Source organism: Myodes glareolus, chromosome 19 (genome assembly GCF_982192425.1).
Source record: "Myodes glareolus chromosome 19, mMyoGla1.1, whole genome shotgun sequence".
NCBI lineage: Eukaryota > Metazoa > Chordata > Mammalia > Rodentia > Cricetidae > Myodes > Myodes glareolus.
In genome coordinates this window covers 66,563,396-66,582,212 of record NC_142044.1, presented here as the reverse complement: position 1 = coordinate 66,582,212, position 18,817 = coordinate 66,563,396, and the positions used below count along the sequence as shown (strand labels likewise).

At 46.7% G+C, this 18,817-nt stretch overlaps 3 protein-coding genes across 8 annotated transcripts in view; 2 read left to right on the top strand and 1 right to left on the bottom strand.

Annotated features, from left to right (window-relative positions):
- The first annotated feature begins 750 nt into the window (after nucleotides 1-750).
- Nucleotides 751-8,645, top strand: Nfe2 (nuclear factor, erythroid 2). Of its 3 annotated transcripts, XM_085678678.1 has the most exons (5): nucleotides 751-1,058; nucleotides 1,186-1,483; nucleotides 5,290-5,440; nucleotides 5,759-5,928; nucleotides 7,402-8,645. In XM_085678678.1, the coding sequence occupies exons 3-5, from the start codon at nucleotides 5,428-5,430 to the stop codon at nucleotides 8,404-8,406; spliced, it is 1,188 nt and encodes a 395-aa protein (XP_085534804.1). In that variant the 5' UTR covers nucleotides 751-1,058; nucleotides 1,186-1,483; nucleotides 5,290-5,427; the 3' UTR covers nucleotides 8,407-8,645. The 3 variants fall into 3 exon arrangements, with proteins under 3 accessions (XP_085534804.1, XP_048305652.1, XP_048305650.1); XM_048449695.2 differs by lacking the exon at nucleotides 5,290-5,440 and having other exon boundaries at nucleotides 1,186-1,472; XM_048449693.2 differs by lacking the exon at nucleotides 5,290-5,440.
- Nucleotides 8,646-10,372: 1,727 nt separating this feature from the next.
- Nucleotides 10,373-16,553, bottom strand: Hnrnpa1 (heterogeneous nuclear ribonucleoprotein A1). Of its 3 annotated transcripts, XR_007235011.3 has the most exons (12): nucleotides 16,395-16,553; nucleotides 15,764-15,880; nucleotides 15,389-15,535; nucleotides 14,963-15,173; nucleotides 14,790-14,882; nucleotides 14,614-14,706; nucleotides 14,338-14,412; nucleotides 13,983-14,141; nucleotides 13,294-13,449; nucleotides 13,058-13,123; nucleotides 10,698-10,770; nucleotides 10,373-10,516 (listed from the first exon to the last, which is right to left on the bottom strand). XR_007235011.3 is itself a non-coding variant. In XM_048449696.3 (11 exons), the coding sequence occupies exons 1-10, from the start codon at nucleotides 16,407-16,409 to the stop codon at nucleotides 13,068-13,070; spliced, it is 1,122 nt and encodes a 373-aa protein (XP_048305653.1). In that variant the 5' UTR covers nucleotides 16,410-16,553; the 3' UTR covers nucleotides 12,120-12,839; nucleotides 13,058-13,067. The 3 variants fall into 3 exon arrangements, 2 of the variants coding, with proteins under 2 accessions (XP_048305653.1, XP_048305654.1); XM_048449696.3 differs by lacking the exons at nucleotides 10,373-10,516; nucleotides 10,698-10,770 and adding an exon at nucleotides 12,120-12,839; XM_048449697.3 differs by lacking the exons at nucleotides 10,373-10,516; nucleotides 10,698-10,770; nucleotides 13,983-14,141 and adding an exon at nucleotides 12,120-12,839.
- A 468-nt stretch (nucleotides 16,554-17,021) lies between these two features.
- The window catches only part of Cbx5 (chromobox 5), a 41,953-nt gene continuing 40,157 nt past the window's right edge, over nucleotides 17,022-18,817 (top strand). The window contains exon 1 of one of the 2 annotated variants that reach the window (XM_048449699.3): nucleotides 17,022-17,176. The gene's annotated coding sequence lies outside the window, so the exon portion shown is untranslated. The remainder of the gene's footprint in view (nucleotides 17,177-18,817) is intronic. The other variant, XM_048449700.3, reaches the window with a different exon arrangement.

Genomic DNA, 18,817 nt, shown 5'->3' with positions numbered 1-18,817 from the left:
TTTTTATTATTGTGTGTGTATGTGTGTGTGTTTTTTCAGAGACAGGGTCCCATGCAGCCAAGGGTAGCCTTGAACTACTGATCTTGTTTCTTCCATCTCCTAAGTACTAGGGTTATAGATCTTTTGTCAAACACCCAGCTTACTTCTGCTCTGTAAATATTTCTAAATTAACTTGAATATCGGTGAGGAGAACGATAGATAAAAAGTGTAAGCTCACCAATCAGAACTGAAGTTAGACCAAAAAGACATGTTCCTTTGAGCTGAGAGTCACTAAAGTGGGCACAGCGAGCATGCCTATAATTCCAGTACTTTGGATGTGAAGGCAGAACAATTAGGACAGCAAAATCCTTCTAGTCCACAAAGCCAGTTTTGGGCTGGCCTTGGCTACCCCATCTCAAAAGACCCTATCACAAAACAACTGAGAACTACTAACACTGGGAGGAAGGTAGACTTTCCTTCTAGAGAGAACTATTTGTCTTGTGACTTGGAGGCAGAAGAATGAGAGCCTTTTGGGAGGATACACAAGCCTGAGACAAAGCTGTTGTGTATTTGGAGATGAATTCGATGTGTCCTGGCCTGGAAGAGAGAAGGATCCCTTTTAGGGAGACTAATGATCACCCAACAGGACAGCCTCTCACCTAAGAACCCCTCCCCCAAAACCTCCATAAACATTGGCATTAAGTAAATAAATGTGACTGAAAAAGAAGCCTTTGTCCTAGAGCATCTGAGGCTAGGGAGAGGCAGACTGCACATTAAAGGGTCACTCTAAGCAGTCAGTAGTCCCTCATCCTCAAAATAACTCTCTTAGAGCCCAGGCTTTCTAGAAGTGAAGGTTGTTGCCCTAAGCAAATTGGACTCAGACACCTGATCCTCACTGTCTGCTGCCCTCTGCCTTACTCAGTTTCCCTATCTGTCATTTAGAGCCATCACCTGGGAAAAGGAGGAGGCTGATGACTGTATTTAAACTTAGGGGTCGCTTGTGAGTGGAGCATCGACTGGGAAGTCAGCCCGGACAGGGAGCGCACAGTCCTGGACCTGTTGGAGACAGCCCGGAGTCTGTGAGCCCCGGGTGCCCCCGTGGCCCTAGAGAGGCGGGGGTTGGGTGGTGGTGGTGGTGGTGTGTGGATTGGGGGGGCGGGGTGCAGGCAGAAACCACACCGGGCTCAAGTTTCCTCTCTTGGCCAGAAGGGGCAGAAGGAGAGGAGGGCCACGGGGAAAGGGAAGGGTTGGAGAAGAACTGGAAGAACTGCTAACTCAGGCCGAGAGCTTCGGAGAGACCTCCGCCGGTGTCCCAGCTTCTCCCGGAGCTAACCGGTGTTCCTTGCCCAGCCATGGCCCGGGGGCGGGGCTCGGCCCTTGGCGGCGCTCAGAGGCAGCGCTCAGCGCCCTGGAGGTGTCAGCCCTGACCCAGCCTTCCAGGGACAGTACCCGCAGCCTCACCTCTCTCCTGCCGGTCTTGGAATCCGCCACAGGTGCCTGAAAGGCGAGTAGGGGGAGGGAGCCCTCAGTGGCATCTGAGGAGGGAGGCTGGGCAGGTGGAGAAGATACAAGGAGGAATACTTAACTTTCTGTCTGAATGTTCCTAAGACATCTTCCTAGACCGGCCCTGGCGTAGGAAATTGATAACTTTGGAGATAACTTTGGATGCGTTCTGTCTGTTTTGGGATCCTTGGGGTGGGAGGTTGAGGATGGGGAGCACAGAGTGCTTTCTCGAGGCACCCTGGAGGAGCAGGGGAGTAATTAGAAGGAATTCTTCCATTGGCCTGTTGTCTGTCGAGGGGAGCTAGTAGGCTTCAGTAATATGGTGCCACCATGTCCCCTTCCCCACTGCATTCTGTAGCTCCAGCCATCTGAGATTTGCATTTGCGGCAAGCATAGAAACTGTAGATATTGGATATCTGAACATCTGAGAAGTCTTGCTATAGCAGAGGTGGGGTGGTTGTCTGAAAGGAGCTGAGTTCTTGCTGGTTGCTTCCCTTCCTCTCCAGTCCTGGGTCAGTGGAGCTAAGCTGGATCTGCAAAAAAGAGAGTGTCCAACCGAGTGTAGAAGCTTCTGTGGGAATTCTTGGCTGCTTGTAGCTGCAGGTTGAGATGCTGTGGGAGACAGAGCTACCAGATCTGCTGGATGCAGCCTTTATCCATTTTTTTCTAAAGAACCAGAGTTTGAGTTCGAGGGATAAAGTCACAGGAGAGCAGAAATTTGCTCCCTTTTTCTTGTTCCCAAGCATCATGTGAGTCATGGATGTGTCCAGGGGACTAAGCTTTCCTGGCTCAAATCGTTTTTTTCTTCCCTGTTCATTCTATTGATTTCTCTCTTTCACATGTGTGCCTCTCCCTTTTGGGAAATTTCCTTTAATCTTTGTAACTAGGTTGCTTACCTGCTAATTTACACTCCAAATTTTACTCATATCTCTCCAATCCTTCCATTGTTTGTGTTGACACCAGGAGAGGAGGAGTAACCTAATGAGCCTTCATAAAGTACCCTTGGGCAAGCTCCCTATCAAAGAAGTTAAAAGTCCTGGGCTAGCAGTGAAAGGTAAAATGTCTTCCCTCCCTCTTTCTCCAAATGATCCTGAATCCGTAGTCAGAAAGCTTATATTCTGTGAAGTCCTAGAGATCACGAGAAGATCTTTGGAGAATTCTAGGGATGTATCTTAGTAGTAGAGTGCTGGCGGGGCATAGTCAAGGTTCTGGGGTGTTCTGGAGAGAGGTCAAGAGGAAGGGAAAGAGGAGGGGGAGGGAGGAAGAGAGAAGGGGGAAGAAAGAGGAAAGTGGGTAGGACCACCAGGATGAAAGGGGAAGGAAGGACAGAAGGATGGATGTAGGTTAGTTTCTGTGGTTACTTCAAATTCTACCTGATCCACACCACTGAAGACTAAAGAGAATAACCAGCCCAGTGGATTCAGTTATTGTATGACCTGAAGATGAGGGCTAAACTGTAAAACAAGAGCTGCTTTTGCTAAAAACAAGCGCCCCTTGAAGCCTAGCCCACATTCCTTATCTCTTTTCAGTACCCTCTTTGGTGTTCTATTTGAACATGTTTGATTCCTGGTCTCTCCTAGTGGCTGCAAGTTTGCTGCTCCTCTGAAAGGCAGGCTTCCAAGACCCAGAGGTCCTGTGCCTGGTGCAAGTGATGGTTCAGTGATTTCCTTATGAACCACTGCCCAGCCTCTAGCCTCTTCCTGCCCCCTCTACCCTATCTCTGTTTTATAAGCTCAAGTACAGAGAGGAGAGCCACCTCCAGGTCTTCATGGGAAAGGATTGATAGCTAGGTGCCACCAGGTATCAGCCTTGCCTGGGGTCTGCAGTTAGGTGGAGACTATAGGTCATTTGCAGTTCCCTTCTAACTTTGTGTTCTCTCTTGCATATTCTGTGTTTCTTGAGGCAAGATTGGCCTTTGTGTGAAAATGTCCTGGACATATGTTGAAATGCTTGTTCTTAGGTGCCTGCACATGAATTCAATTCCTGGATGACCTTCAGGAATGTTTCCACATACCCCAGGTGAATGTGGTGCATAGTAAGGTTTATGGCTCAGACGAGACGCCGTCTTTTCCCTCGCATAGCATGAGGTTCTCTAGTTCTGCCTTCATTTACCCGGAGACTGTGACACAATTTGTCCAAAGTCATGCATCTGGAAGAGTAGAGAACCTTGCCTTCTAGGGCAAGATCTTTGTGTTGCTCCTCAGATTCAGACTCAGGAAGAAAGGAGAGACAGAGGGGTAGAGTGGGTGAAGAACTATGAGGCAATAGTCGTAGTCCCTGCCCACCCCAAAGTCCTTCTTCGTTCACCCTGTCTTTGGGCAATTTCCGCCAGAACCTGGGTGGGGAGGGTGGAGTTCCGGTGTTGAAATGGCATCCTGGCCTGGACAGACATAAACACCCCACCCATTCTACCCATTGGTCAAAGGCCTGTGCCTATACCAACTCCCATTTCTGAGGATGGCATTCTGGCAAGAGGGTGGAGGCTGGGCCTCAGGCAGATCAGCTGTGAAAAAGACACTTGTAGTAGCTGTACATATTTTGTGGTAGGTTCAAGAGGGGTTTCCATAATGAAAAGCAGGAATGGGCTATTCTTGTGGTGGGTGATGTAAAATTATACAATACAACTCGAGGTCATCCAGCCCCAGCCTCTGATCTTTATTTATATGGTGTGTAGTGTGGACGTGCATGCGTGGACATGCTGTGCCGTTACGGATCAGGAGAACCTTGCCAAGTCTACTTGGAATCTACTGTTGGACACAGAAACAACGGATTCAGATAGAGATGGGTATTGGGGAATATGGAAATAGGGTGAAGAGAGGCGTGGACCAAGAGAAGATGAGGAATTCTTCCGTTTGTCTAACTCCCTGGCTTATAATTGGGAGTTAGGTTAGGTGACTTGCCCAACTACCACACTACTGCTTTGTAGCAGAACTGAAGCTAGAGCCCAGATTAAAACAATGGACTGAAGGATGGGCAGTACCTGAGAGCCCAAAAGACATTTCCCAGAAGAGAAAAGGGTCTGGGATACCATGGGAACTTGCTGAGGTAGACTGCCCATTGAGGTATGGGTTGTGGACAGCTTACACCCAGGGAACTAAAGGGGCCTAGAAAGCAGCAAGGGATATGGTCAGGTTCCAACCTGCCGCCTGTCAGCTTAGGCTTCGGTGTCTGCCTCCTACCTCTTGCAAGGTCTTTGTGAAGCCCAGTCTGATGTACTATGCTTATAAAATGCCAGCACAGTTCTTGACAAGTGCTTGCTAAGTCTTTGCTGTGTGTTGACCTTGGAAGAGAAAGGAACCATGGTCATATGGGGTGGGGCATGGTCCAATGACCTGGTTGGGATACAGGGTAGAGGTCTAGTGTCTCCTGGAGCCCATTCCTCCTCTGCCTCTGCTGCCCACTGCTGCCTGCTGCTGATAAACCTCTTATCTGGCCCAGGCAGGGGAGCCCAGAGTAAGTATGGGAGTAGAGGGCAGGGCTGCTATCACCAGCAGGCCTGGGCCCTATCTAAGACAAGGGGAGGGGCTGTCTGCCTGTGCTTCCCACAACACACTCCTTGGGGATCCCCAAGCACTCACTCACATCTTGGGAAGAAAGAAAAGGACTGAAATGCTTGGCATGGCTCCTCACTCTTCTAATCCCAGCACTCAGAAGGCAGAGACAGGTGGATCTCTGTGAATTGGAGGTCAGCCTGGACTACAGGGCGAGTTCCAGGATAGCCAGGGTTACATAGTGAGACCCTGCTTCAAACAACAAAACTGAGGACCCAAAAGGAAGGCATCAGTGACTCTTGATGTTTTCCTCCAGAATGGAAAACTAAACCTCAATCTCAAAACCTCAGAAGACTGGATCTTTATCTCTGAACAGGAACACCGTTTCTAGGGAGTAAGAGAAGACATCTTGTCTGAGAAAAAGTAAAGATGCCTACTGTGTACCCAGAGGACTATGGCCAGAGCAGGTGAGGTAGAGAGTATGCCACAGAAAAGAACTTTACAGTTGGGTGGTGGTGGCGCATGCCTTTAATCCCAGCACTCGGGAGGCTGTGAGTTTGAGGCTAGGATTCACTACAAAGTGAGTTCCAGTAGAGCCAGGACTGTTTCACAGAGAAACTGTCACAGAGAAAAAACCCAAAACTTTCCAGTTCATGGGATGGTTGGTTGATGGTCCTGGCACGAGTGGACTACCTGACATTGCTCTCTTTTGGAATCCTGCACAGGGACAGAACAAACTTTCCATCCGGCAGAAGCAGCTCTAACTCTTCCTTCCTTCCACACAGGTTGCTGGAGCTCTTTGAACTTTGGGGGAACCAGGGCCAGCAGCCGGCACAGTAGGATGCCCCCGTGTCCTCCCCAGCAGAACAGGAACAGGTTGTCACAGCTGCCTGTTGGGGAGCTGGGTGAGATGGAATTGACTTGGCAAGAGATCATGTCCATTACTGAGCTACAGGTGAGTATGGGGTGGGCACTGCAGAAACAGAGAGTAGAGGGGGACAATGAGGAATTTGGGGTGGGGTGTGAAGGGAAGGATCTGGTTAGGGGTGTGGGCTCATGCCCAGCTGCGCTGTTCACCCTTCTATGCCCTATTCTCTTCCCCTCTCTTTTTATTTTCTTCTCATCTGATCTGCCTCTCTTCCAGCACTGCCCATCTTCCCTCATTATCACCCCTCACCCTTAGCAACGTGCTCTTTTCCTCCAGGTAGCAGAACTTTAGTTAAAGGGCCTCAGAAAGGGGAGTCAGACTATGCTGGGGTCCTCTCCTAAATGCTGGACAAAGAGATGTCTGTTGGTCTAACAATGATGCCTTTGTCCTCAGCTGGGCTTGGGGGCCTTGTTTGTAACATGTGTTCTCACTGCACCTGGGCTCTGTGCCTGCCCCCACCTCAGGCCTGGTGTCCTCAGGATCTGCCCTAGACCCTCCTCCCACACACCAGCTCCCTCTGCTGGACACCCAGAGAATGGTGAGGCCCTGAACTTGACCCTTTGACCCTAGATAACCACAGCAGGAAAAGGGTTCTGAGGGTCCATCTTGGATAAGGATGACTTCAACGTTCTGAAGAGAGTAAAGGACCAGGAGCTTTCTGGCCCAGTGTCTCCTGAGGCTCTGTAACCACCTGAGTGTGAGGTCTCCTCTGAGGTCTCACCACAGAGACTTTTATTCCTGCTGAAACTGCTCTTCCTCCTCATCCTCCCTACTTTTTCTTTTCTTTCTTTTTTTTTTCTTTTCTCTCTTTTTTTTTTCCTGAGACAGGGTTTCTCTGCGTAACCATTACTATCCTGGAACTCATTCTGTAGAGCAGCGTGGCCTTGAACTCAAGAGAGCTGGCTGCCTCTGCCTCTCTAGTGCTGAGATTAAAGATGCGTGCCACCATGCCTAGCTTCTTTCTTTTTCCCAGACAGGGACTCACTATGTAGCCCTGGAGTTTGCAATATATACAGGATGGCCTTGAACTCTGAGATACACCTGCTCCTGCCCTCTGAGTGCTTGGATTAAGGACCTCTTGATTTTATTTTTTTTTATTTCATGTGCATTTGTGTTTTGCATGCGTGTCTGTGTGAAGGTGTTGGATCTTTTGAAAATGGAGTTATAGACAGGTATGAGCTGCCATCTCTTGCGGCGAAGCTACTGCTCTTAACCAATTAGCCAACTCTTCAGCCTCACTCTCGATTTTTTGAAACAGGGTTTCACACAATACAGGCTGGTCTTGTACTTGCTATTTAGCCAAGACTGACCTTAACACTCCTGACCCTCCTGTTTCCACATCTCAAATGGTGGTATTATAAGCCTGTGCCTCCATGCCAACAGGCTGTCCTGGAATTTGGAAGATCGACCTGCCTTTGCTTGAGTGCTGGGGTTAAAGGTGTGCATCACCACCACCCGTCTCAGCCCATCTTCTAACCTTTTTTGTATCTTTCTTTGCAGGGTCTAAATGTTCCAAGTGAGCCATCCTTTGAGCCCCAAGTACCCACCCCATACTCTGGACCACTACCACCAACATACTGCCCCTGTTCAGTTCACCCAGATACAGGCTTCTCACTACCCCTACCACCTTATGAGCTCCCAACATCCACTCCCCCTGTCCCAGACCTCCCATACTCTTATGGCAACATGGCTATCCCAGTGTCAAAGCCCCTTACCCTTTCAGGACTGCTGAATGAGCCCCTCCCAGACCCCTTAGCTCTTCTAGACATTGGGCTGCCAGTGGGGCCACCCAAGCCCCAAGAAGACCCAGAATCTGACTCGGGATTATCCCTCAACTACAGTGATGCGGAATCTCTTGAGCTAGAGGGTGCAGAGGCTGGAAGACGGAGGAATGAGTATGTGGACATGTATCCAGTGGAGTACCCTTACTCCCATATGCCCAACTCCTTGGCCCACCCAAACTATACTTTGCCACCCACCGAGATACCCTTGGCCTTAGAGTCATCCTCTGGCCCTGTGCGGGCTAAGCCCACTGTCAGGGGGGAGGCGGGGAGTCGGGATGAGCGGCGGGCACTGGCCATGAAGATTCCCTTCCCTACGGACAAGATCGTCAACTTGCCTGTAGATGACTTTAATGAATTGTTGGCACAGTACCCGTTAACAGAGAGCCAGCTGGCTCTAGTACGGGACATTCGACGGCGGGGCAAGAACAAGGTGGCAGCCCAGAATTGTCGCAAGAGAAAACTGGAAACCATTGTGCAGCTAGAGCGGGAGCTGGAGCGGCTGGGCAGCGAAAGAGAGCGGCTTCTTAGAGCACGAGGGGAAGCCGACCGTACTCTGGAGGTCATGCGACAACAGCTGGCAGAGCTGTACCACGACATTTTCCAGCATCTTCGGGATGAATCTGGCAACAGTTATTCACCGGAGGAATATGTACTCCAACAGGCTGCTGATGGGGCCATCTTTCTGGTACCCCGTGGGACAAAGACAGAGGCCTCAGATTAAGTGGGCCTAGAGAAGACCCTCCCCTCATTCCCTTCTGATAAAGGTACTTCCCAACCTCAGGACCAGGAAGAGTTCTCCAGACCAAAAGAGGGCAGGTGTTAACATTAGCATTTGGAGGTTCCAAGGTATGTTTGGTGAGGTTTACTTGGAAGTCAGGTGAGTGTTGGCTTCCCAAGTCCCAAGCCTCTACTTCTTGTCTTAGCTTTGGTCCATACCATAAAAGAGCTGTGTGGAAATAAGGTTTTCATTGTGTCTTTCTTGAGGCTGCCAGAGCTATTAAGGAATCCTGAGCTCATTTGAAGCACAAGAATGTGGACATGAGCCATGGGACAATCTATCCACCCTCATTCACACCTCCAACCAGAAGCCATGGATGCTTTAAGGAACTCCACAGTCCTTGGTGGCCTCCAGTTTACAAATGACAAGAGCTATCAAACAGGGCTGCTATCTTCTGTGTAAAGTCTGCTCCCAGTCTCTGGAGTATAAATACAAACACAAATCCCTACTTTTCTCCTGCTTACCTATCATCCTGGGTCTGATGGGCCAGGGATCTCTCAAAGACCAAGGGGACTGACTTGTTCTTGACTGGAATGAGATTAGATATTCCAGTCAAGTGTGTACTCCTGTACAGCCTTTTAAAGGTTGTGCACCGAGCCTCCAGAACGCTAGGCAGGTTATCCCTGGTTGAGACAAAAGCTACCCAACTCATGCCAGGGGCTATGGTCTCCACCCTTCTAGATTTGAAACAGGGTCTCATTATGTAGACCAGGATGGTGACCTAAGTTTCATTTGCCTGTCTCCAAAGTGCTGAGATTGTGTACCACCACACCCAGCCCACTCCCTTTTAAAACACTGTATATGATTGGATGTATGTACTGTATTCAAGCAGAAACTTATGGAGGTCAGCAGAATTTAGAGTGCTGGGAACTGAAGCCTGCCCTGTATAGGGTTAACTCTTACACAGACCTCATGAGCTGTTGGCGTGCTACATGACATCTCCAACTCAAGATCCGCCCTATCTTTTTTCTTTCATTTGGAAAAACTGTGCTCTCAGGATAAAGGCAGGGGGAGATTCTGGGCCTGCCAAAGATATTGTCTTAAGACAACAAAGCTGGGTACTAGGGACACACCTTTAGTCCCAGCACTAGAATGGCAGAGGCAGGCAGATGGATGCCTATCAAATCTAAAAGCACAGTTTCTTTGGCTGTTTTCCCAATCACATTATTGGGATTGTACTTGGAGGATTTTACTGCCTCTCTCCAAAGAGGAAAAACAGAATGAGACCCAAGTGATAAAGGATACAGAAACCTTCATGTTTGTAGACCTTAAAATGTGGTCTCTAATCTGGGATTTTTGTGTCAACTTTTGGCCTAGCAATACTTTCTATGGAAGCTCACAAAAAGCAGTATGAGAACAGTGGCCCAGGCTTACTCCCAATACTAAGAGATAAAGGGCTGCCATAAATCTCTACATGTATCCATATGGAATTATCTGCATGTATGATTATATGAATGATTCAGGCCAGCCAGGGACACTCTAATCCTTTAAGGATCTCTGGCTGCACATAAACTGCTGCCTCAATATTCCTAAATTGGGATTATAGTGCACACTACCCAACCCAGTTGCCCCTAGAACCCTAAACCCAATTCCTAAACTCAAAACAACTTCTACATTTACCACTGAGCATAACCAGTATCTCTTTATTTCCCTTCAAGCTTTAGGTTTCTTACCTCGGAACTCCCCACCCCACACAAGTAGAGATGGTCAATTTATTCTTGCTAGGTTCTCAGGGACACTCTGTGATCAGTCTACTCCCCCTCATACATGAACTTGTAAAGCATCAATACACATGCATTCAAAATGTAACTTAAGGGCCAAAGAAACCTGAGTTAGAAATGATTCAGACCTGTCCTGCTAAAAATTCAAGCCACCCGCCATAAATGCCAAAGGGAAACAACAAACAGTACCAAGTTAATTAACTGCTCTTTATTTAAAAACCAGAGGCATTCACAAAACTGAATGATTAGCAGCATAGTTAAAATCCCAACTGCACGGCAGTGAAAATGAAGCATAGTGGCCCAGAGTAAAGGCTGTTTTCTTAAGGCTGTTCCTGTAAAGGAGGAGGAGATGTTATGTAGCTTAACAAAAACAGTGCTGGATTCTACAATTATACACCCACCCCCTGTTGGCCTAATAACTGCCAGCCACAAAAGTAACCAGGTATCTCTTGGTTTTTAACTGCAGCTTGACATAACTTTCAGGTAATAAAATCACCAACCATAAAAACCTACCTTTTAGGCAGGAACTTGTGAAGTCTTTCTAAAAATTTTACAACAGTGGTTAAACCTTGTAGCAGATTCCTTCCTAGAAAAGTAAACAAACTTTAGAACTAGTTTTTGTGAGGCCGATTCCCATCCTTAAGCTATTCCCCACCCCCTCCCCTTAATGATCCACCCATCCTCCCACCATTTTGGGGAAAGTGACTAATATTACTTTGAGCCATTGCTTTAAGAAAATGGGTCAAAGGAAGGTTAAATAAAATTAAAGGGCCAAATGTATTTTTACAAGAGAAATGTGTTCATTTCCTCCAAGTAGGAGTAATATGGGCATTAATTAAAACAATTCATCTCCAGAAAAACCAAGTGCAGCTTAACTGGACTAGTTTGGCTCAATACATTAAGAAAAATCCATCAGAAAATTGGACTTTTACAACTATATGGATGTAAGTAAAATCTGTTCTTACCTACCAGCATAGCAATAAAACCTTTCCTTCTGGTTCTGCCTGCTAGTCCTAAGAGTCAGGTGTGTGCCTTACTCTCGTCTGCCTCCTTCCTTGCGATGATCACTGAAACTTCACTCCCTTCTAGCTTTCATGGAGGTGCCGTGGCCTGCCCCTGGCTTATCTGTACTCCACATACCACAAGTGTCTACTCTCAGCTGTAGATTTTCTGAGCTCGAAGCCATTCGCGCTATACTTGCTAGCAGTTCCTAGTAGCTGAACATCTCCTGGATCTTTAAAGGCATTGTCACGATTCCTGAGGTATCTGCAAACTCCCTCAATAGTTAAGGTTCCACCTGCTATTGCAAACTCAACCAATATCATGGAACTACCACCCATGCTCCCCACACCCACCCATCCCTCCCCCCTCCCCCAACTTCCAAGTAATACACCATGAGATGTGATATACAAGTCCTATGGCAAACAAATCATCTATGCTGCCAGGTACAATGGCACTTAAAAGGGCACCAAATGGGAAGCTCGAAATAATCTATGCACAAATAACAATTATTGGGTAGTAACTGTTTTGAATTCATTTTCTATACAAATAGAAAACATTTCAGGATAACAGTGTGAAGGAAGACTGCTGTTAATACAAAAATACACAGAAATATCACCAATTATATATTTCTAGTTTGAATTTTAGTGACTAAATTACCCAAAGAAAACCTTGAGGTACACCCACCCACAACCCAATTGAACTGCAGTTTTCCTTCACCATAGCCTGCTCTTAAGGCAGTTAAGGCCCTTACTATAATCAGTTTTATGATGCACCAACACTTCTAATCTGTGGCCTTAACCATCAGTTGGTCTCTACTCTGGCAGAGCTTTGAACTCGCACTGTGATAACAAACAATCAACATTTACCAGGGGTATTGTGGGTAGGGAAAGTCCAAATCTCTGCCAGTCTCAAATCCATACAGTTGTCATTCCATTCAAGAGAATTAAATTCGTTTATTGATTACACATGATAACGGATGATACACAAGCTTCATTCCCATCTGTTATTTTATCTGATACCATTATTCAATTTTGATATTGCATAGGGTGTGCCAATAACCATTTTATAACCAAATTGTAACCTTGCTTGGATGATGACCCTTTTAATGAAACTCAAAGTCACAATAACTGGCAGTTTAACCACACTAAGGTTTTTGAAGACAATGGCTTCCACACCCAAGCAATCATAAATAAATTCCAAATGGAACTTGGCACCACCCTGAAAGGAATTCTAACTTCACACTGTTGGGGAAGTTTACCAAGATGGCTTCAGAGTAGACTAACTTTACACAGCACATTTAAAAAAGAAAAAAAAGAAAAAAAAAAAAGAAAAAAAGACATTTATTCAGTGTCATGATCAGACTATTACATTTAGCAATCAACAGCATGGGTGAAAAGAGGTCTACAGTAAAACCCTTTGTTGGAATGCTTTACACTTTCCACAGAACAGAAACTAAAATATCCTGTTATACAATTAGTCACAAATACAGTCCTGGAGTTTTTTTGCCCATACACATGAGTATTGTCTAAAACATGTCTTCTTTGTAGCAGCTAGGCCCTGCCACCACTGTGCTTGGCTGAGTTCACAAATCTGTTGTAACCTGTAGCTTCCCTGTCACTTCTCTGGCTCTCCTCTCCTGCTAAGCTTTGTTTCCTGTTGAACAATATGGAATAAAGTTGTTAATCTAAAACATATTAAGACTTAAGGCTACAATCCAATAGAGCAAGTTGTTTCCCACAAATTCTGCTGAACTGTACATTAACATCCACCATTTTACTGCAATTTTAACGTTAACTATTTGCACTGCGCAGCTACATTAGGGCTACTGGGCTCAATAAAATTAAGCCAGCACACACAAAACAGGCACTTACCTGGCTGTGATTAGAACCTCCTGCCACTGCCATAGCTGCTGCTGCTGCTGGAACCACCATAGCCACCTGGAAGTGTAAAAACAACATTGTTGCAATAGCAAAGATCTTGCAATAACAGCATAGATGAACTCAGTAAAGATCTGGTAAAATGTCCAATAAGGCTTACAGGATTTCTCCTGTTTGATGGGAAGGGCCAATTTAATTACCCATCTGTTGCCATATCATATATACTATACCTTGATTTCGTGGTTTAGCAAAGTACTGGCCTCCACCACCATAAGGGCCAGAGCTTCTGCCTCCAAAGTTTCCTCCTTTCATTGGTCCAAAATTTGAGGACTGATTGTTGTAATTGCCAAAATCATTGTAGCTTCCACCACCTCCAAAATTGCTTCCTGGAAATGAGAAGATCTTTATTGATGACCCAAGGACTGAGCCATTTCTATTTAGAGTCCTTCCTTCTTCCAAAACTGCTAACTCCAAACCCTTAATAGTTCATTCTGAGTATGGCATTCAGTCAATAATCCAGTATTTAAAGGAACCTAACTATTGGCAAACAGATTTTCTTAGTGGTACTTACATCACATTAGACTTGGAGACCTTCATGTATTCATAGCCAATGTGGAGATTTCTTGGATATATCAACTAAATTCCTGAAGTCCCAAAGGGATTTAGATACTAAATCCAACTATGGTGTTAATCTAATTATCTTAAATTAAAGACACCACTAATCACTCATCCACCTACTTAGTTTTTTGGGGAGGCGGCCCCAGCTTAAAGCCAGGAGGAGGTAGCACAGCAAGCCTACTACTTTAATGCGTCATGCAGTGTTCCCACAATGTTTTAAGAGGCTTGAAGTCCAACACCGGTATAAACTCTAAGGCTAATCTAGCTATCACACCAAGTACTTGCAGCACTGGATACCTACCACTACCACCGCCAAAGCCGCCTCCGCCTCCTCCGTTGTTATAGCTGTCATAGCTGCCACTCCCGCCATAGCCACTGCCCTGGTTTCCATAACCCTGTCCACCACTTCCATAGCCTCTGCTTCCTCCAGAGTAACCAGGGCCGCCTCCTCCATAACCACCTACAAGAATACAAGCCTTCTCAATAAGACAAAAGTATTTAACAATAAAACCTATGCAAGTGTTATGGCCTGCTCACAGCATGCATATTATGGGGCTGGTTGAACTTTGTCATGCACTAGGTTTAGTCTCTACTAGCCTAGACTAAAGGTATAGCTTGCTAAAAAATTTTACTTACAGAATCCTTAAGAAACTTACCGTCATTACCGAATCCATTATAGCCGTCCCCACTGCCACCATATCCACCACCACCACGGCTGCCACCGAAGCCACCTGAAAGAAACCAAACCCTTAAACTACTCTGCACTCTAAAAGCAATTAAGAAATTAAAAATAAGTAGGGCGGCAGCGGCACACGCCTTCAATCCCAGCACCCAGGAGGCAGAGGCAGGTGGATCTGGGAATTCGTGATCAGCCTGGGTTACAGAGTAAACCTGTGTGCGTGTATGGGGATTAAAAATAATTATATACATACCACGACCACTGAAGTTTCCCCCTCGACCAAAATTGTCATTGCCGCCAAAACCGCCTCCACGGCCACCACCAAAGTTTCCAGAACCACTTCGACCTTAAGAGATGTTTGGATCACTATATTAAGTAAACTTGCAACTCATTTAGCACCTGTAAATTTTAACTAAGCAACTGACATACCTCTTTGGCTGGACGAGGCACTAGCCATCTCCTGCTTGGATAGGGCTTTTCTTACTTCACAGTTGTGCCCGTTCACAGTATGGTACTTCTGAACTTTAATAAAGGAAAAAAATTTAGGGCTCAAAACACAGTCAACTCCCACAATCATTAGGAAGATCTAATTCGATACTTACTAACAATCTTATCCACAGAGTCATGGTCATCAAAGGTGACAAAAGCAAAACCTCTCTTTTTTCCACTGCCTCTGTCAGTCATGATTTCAATCACTTCAATTTTCCCATACTGCTCAAAGTAATCTCTCAGGTGATGTTCTTCCGTGTCTTCTTTAATACCACCAACAAAGATCTTTTTCACGGTTAAGTGGGCACCTGGTCTCTGAGAATCCTAAGAGGAAAGAAAAACTACTTCAGCCATTTAGAACATTCCAACGGCCTTAAGCCATTAGCAGCTGCAAATCTCCAAATGACTGGCAGCTGTGGTGGCCCACACTTTTAATCCCAGCAATCTAGAGGGGGAAAATCTCCCTGCTTTGAGGTCTATGGAGTATACAGTTCCCATTTGAAATGTAAAGAGAGCATCATCAGTAATAAAAACCTCACCTCTCTTGACACAGCTCTCTTAGGTTCCACAACTCTTCCATCCACCTTATGGGGTCTTGCATTCATAGCGGCATCCACTTCCTCCACAGTGGCGTACGTAACAAACCCAAAGCCCCTGGATCGTTTGGTGTTTGGATCTCTCATTACCTGATTTGGAGTTAATTCAAACAACAATCAACATAACTGCCTGATCTCGGGCCATTCCTACTCTGAATAGCCAGCATAAAACTCGATCTAGACTCAAATACAAAAGCCCCAAACTAAGCTTTTTTAAACTATACCACTAACTAAGTAATTAACAAAGCATCTAGAAAATGCAGCAAGAACGAACACTAAAGTTAAACCAGCTCTGCCTTCCCTTCATTCAATTCTTACCACGCAGTCCGTGAGTGTTCCCCATTGCTCAAAATGGCTCCTCAGACTCTCGTCGGTTGTTTCGAAGCTCAGCCCTCCAATGAAGAGCTTCCGCAGCTGTTCCGGCTCCTTGGGAGACTAAAGTGAGGAAAGGAGAGCGGTTAGTGAAGGGATTACAACTTTGGCGAATGAATCGACTCCACGCATCAACACAGGCCGCACTTTTTTATTGTTCTTTATCACTGCGCAGGACCACGTGCTCCTCCCTGGGCCAGGAGGTGCGGCTGGAGAACTAGCAGGCAGCGCATGCGTCCCTACTCTGTACGCACGCGCAACAAAAGACATGGGGCCGTTAACTTAATGGCCATTTATTAGACAAAGCCAAAAGGAGGAAAAAAAAGAAAGCCACAACCCTCAAGATCTATGGTCTATGAATTTTGCTACAAGCACAGCATGCGGAAGCTAGTGATTAGCGGACGGCAGCCTCATGGCGATTACGAGGACAAAATGGCGACCTACACTTTTGTGAGTAGGCCTCGGTAACGACCGGTCAAACACCGAAAGAATAGGTGCCAACAACAAAAACAGGTCACATCCCACCATATTCATTAAGTATGGAAGAAAACGAAGCTGCAGAGCGTACACAGCTCACCTCTGACTTAGACATGACGGCAGGAAAATGAGAGCCTTCAGCGATGCTTCCTCGGCCGCGTCAGTAGGCAGAAAGGAGTAAGCCAACGAACGTATCCGCCAGCCTACCTTCTGCTCTCCTTTTTATCCCGCCTCCTCGCTTTCGGCATTGGTAGACTCCGCCCTTGCCTCTCTTTGATTGGACATTTGAAATTATTCCCTCCCACTATTGGCCTGTGTGACCGCCCTGCTAGGAGACTGCATCCGTTTCGACGTTCTCCGCAGTCTCCGCCCCTCGGAGTCATGCCCCCAGGATCTCATTTTTAACCACAGCGATTGGCTAGCATCTATATTTGAAGGTGCCCAGGTCTTTAAATGTTTTCTATAACTTCCCAGCGACTTAACATTACAAACTCAATTGGCAAAACACGATACGTTAATAAAGTAGTTTGCTACCGCTTTTTTGGTCACCATCCATAGAGCGCATGTGTAATAAAATGGCGAGTTTCCGCCGGCGCACTGAGAAGTTCCGCTTGCCTACTGGAACACGTGAAATGGCGGGCGGGAGAGCGTTGTGAACCTGAGGCGCCTGCGTAGTGGCGGGAGAAGCGTCCCTGTTTTGCGCAGGCGTCTTGGGCGGAGAAAAAAAAAAAAAAAAGGACTGGTTGCGCAGGCGCAGGGAGGGCTCCGTTTTGGCGGGCGGTTGGCGTTGCGCAGAAGGCGGCGGTAGCGGTGGCTTGTGGTGCAGCTTTCCCATAGAGGAACCGTGCAGGCCTTAGTGTGAGTGATCACTGTAGATCCCGGGTAAGTGCCAGAGAGTCTCGATTACACGTACGAGCTCTTGGGCCCGCTCCAGTTGCACTCGTTATGTATGAAATGAATTGGATCGCTGGCCTGGGGCGGGTTGGGGGGGCGACAGGGAAGGGGCTGCGGAGGGTCGGGCCAGCCAATCGGAGGACTGGGGGCGGGATGTTTTAATCCTTGCGGCTTCTTTCGAGCTGCACCACCGAAGCGTTAGACGGGCGAGTGTCGAGGCCAATCGGGTCTTTGCTAGCTCCCTACGGAGCGGCTCTTGTGCATTGGAATGTCGGAGGCGGGTTTTTCCCGCCTGAGTTGCGTCTCTCTGAGCCTATGAGCCCTGAGCGCGCGTTAGGCCGGCCTTCTCCAACAGGCAGAGTCTGGAGTCCAATGGAGAGCGCGGGAGTCTGCAGGTTTAATCCATGGACCAACCCTGCAGCCGGTATGTGGACTGTCTCCATGGAAGAGAGCGCTCTTACCCCTGGATGGAGTTATGGGGGTGCATATTTCATCTACAGTGACTCCCATAATGGAGGCATTCATTCCATAAATCACCTTAACAAAAGCATATGTTTCCTTGTGCCCCTCTAGTTTGTCATTTTCCTTGCTCTTTTCAGTACGTCCCACTCTTCACTTGATATTTTGAAGAACTTAGAGGGGAGGCTTTGGTTTTTGAAAACTTTTAAAGTGGGATGTTTATAATTTATGCGTGAAATGGCTACGTAAGTACTGTAATAGACAGCATTAAAAATAAGACTTAACACTAGGAGGGACACATCTGTATTTCTATGGCCACAGAGAAGGTTTTTGAGGGCTGCAAATCAAAGCGTGTTGCTTTTATGGACACAGTGGTGTAGAGGCCTGTTGTATGTCTGATATTTGAGGAAATAATGAAAAGATTAATAAAAAATGGACCCTTTTTTTTGTTTCCAGTCATTGATTTCTCAACACCAGCCATGTCTCTAATTCTTTAATCGGAGTCTCTTCGGTGGCTTTTTTTTTTTTTTTTGGTTTTTCGAGACAGGGTTTCTCTGGAACTCGCTCTGTAAACCAGCCTGGCCTTGAACTCACAGAGATCCACCTGCCTCTGCCTCCCGAGTGCTGAGATTAAAGGTGTGAACCACCACCACCCGTCTATTTGAAGTTTCTTGAGACAGGGTGTCTCTATGTAACCTCAGTGGCCTTGCTGGAACTCACTTTGTAGACTATGCTCACGGACATCTGCCTGCTTCAGTCTCCTGAGAGCTGGGATTGAAGGTGTCCACTGCCACCACCATTCAGTTCTGAGGAACATTTTCTTCTCCTAATGATCTTTTAACATTCAAGGTCTCCTAAGCCCCTCTCTCTGCTGTTCACTTGATGATGTCCTGCTGCTTTAGTTGGGAAATATTTAGGATATTGGTGACAGAAGGCTCCCCTGTCTTCGGTCTCTAGGGTGTTGACAGTGCTCATACTTCCCAGAGGATCTGTGATTCTCATTTACTGGCTCTCTGTTGATTTATTTTGAGTCAAGGGGAAATATTAAAATACCTGGCTTAATCCCAGCACTCAGGAGGAAGAGGCAGGCAGATTTCTGTGAGTTCGAGGCCAGCCTGGTCTACAAGAGCCTAGTTCCAGGACAGGCTCTAAAATTACAGAGAAACCCTG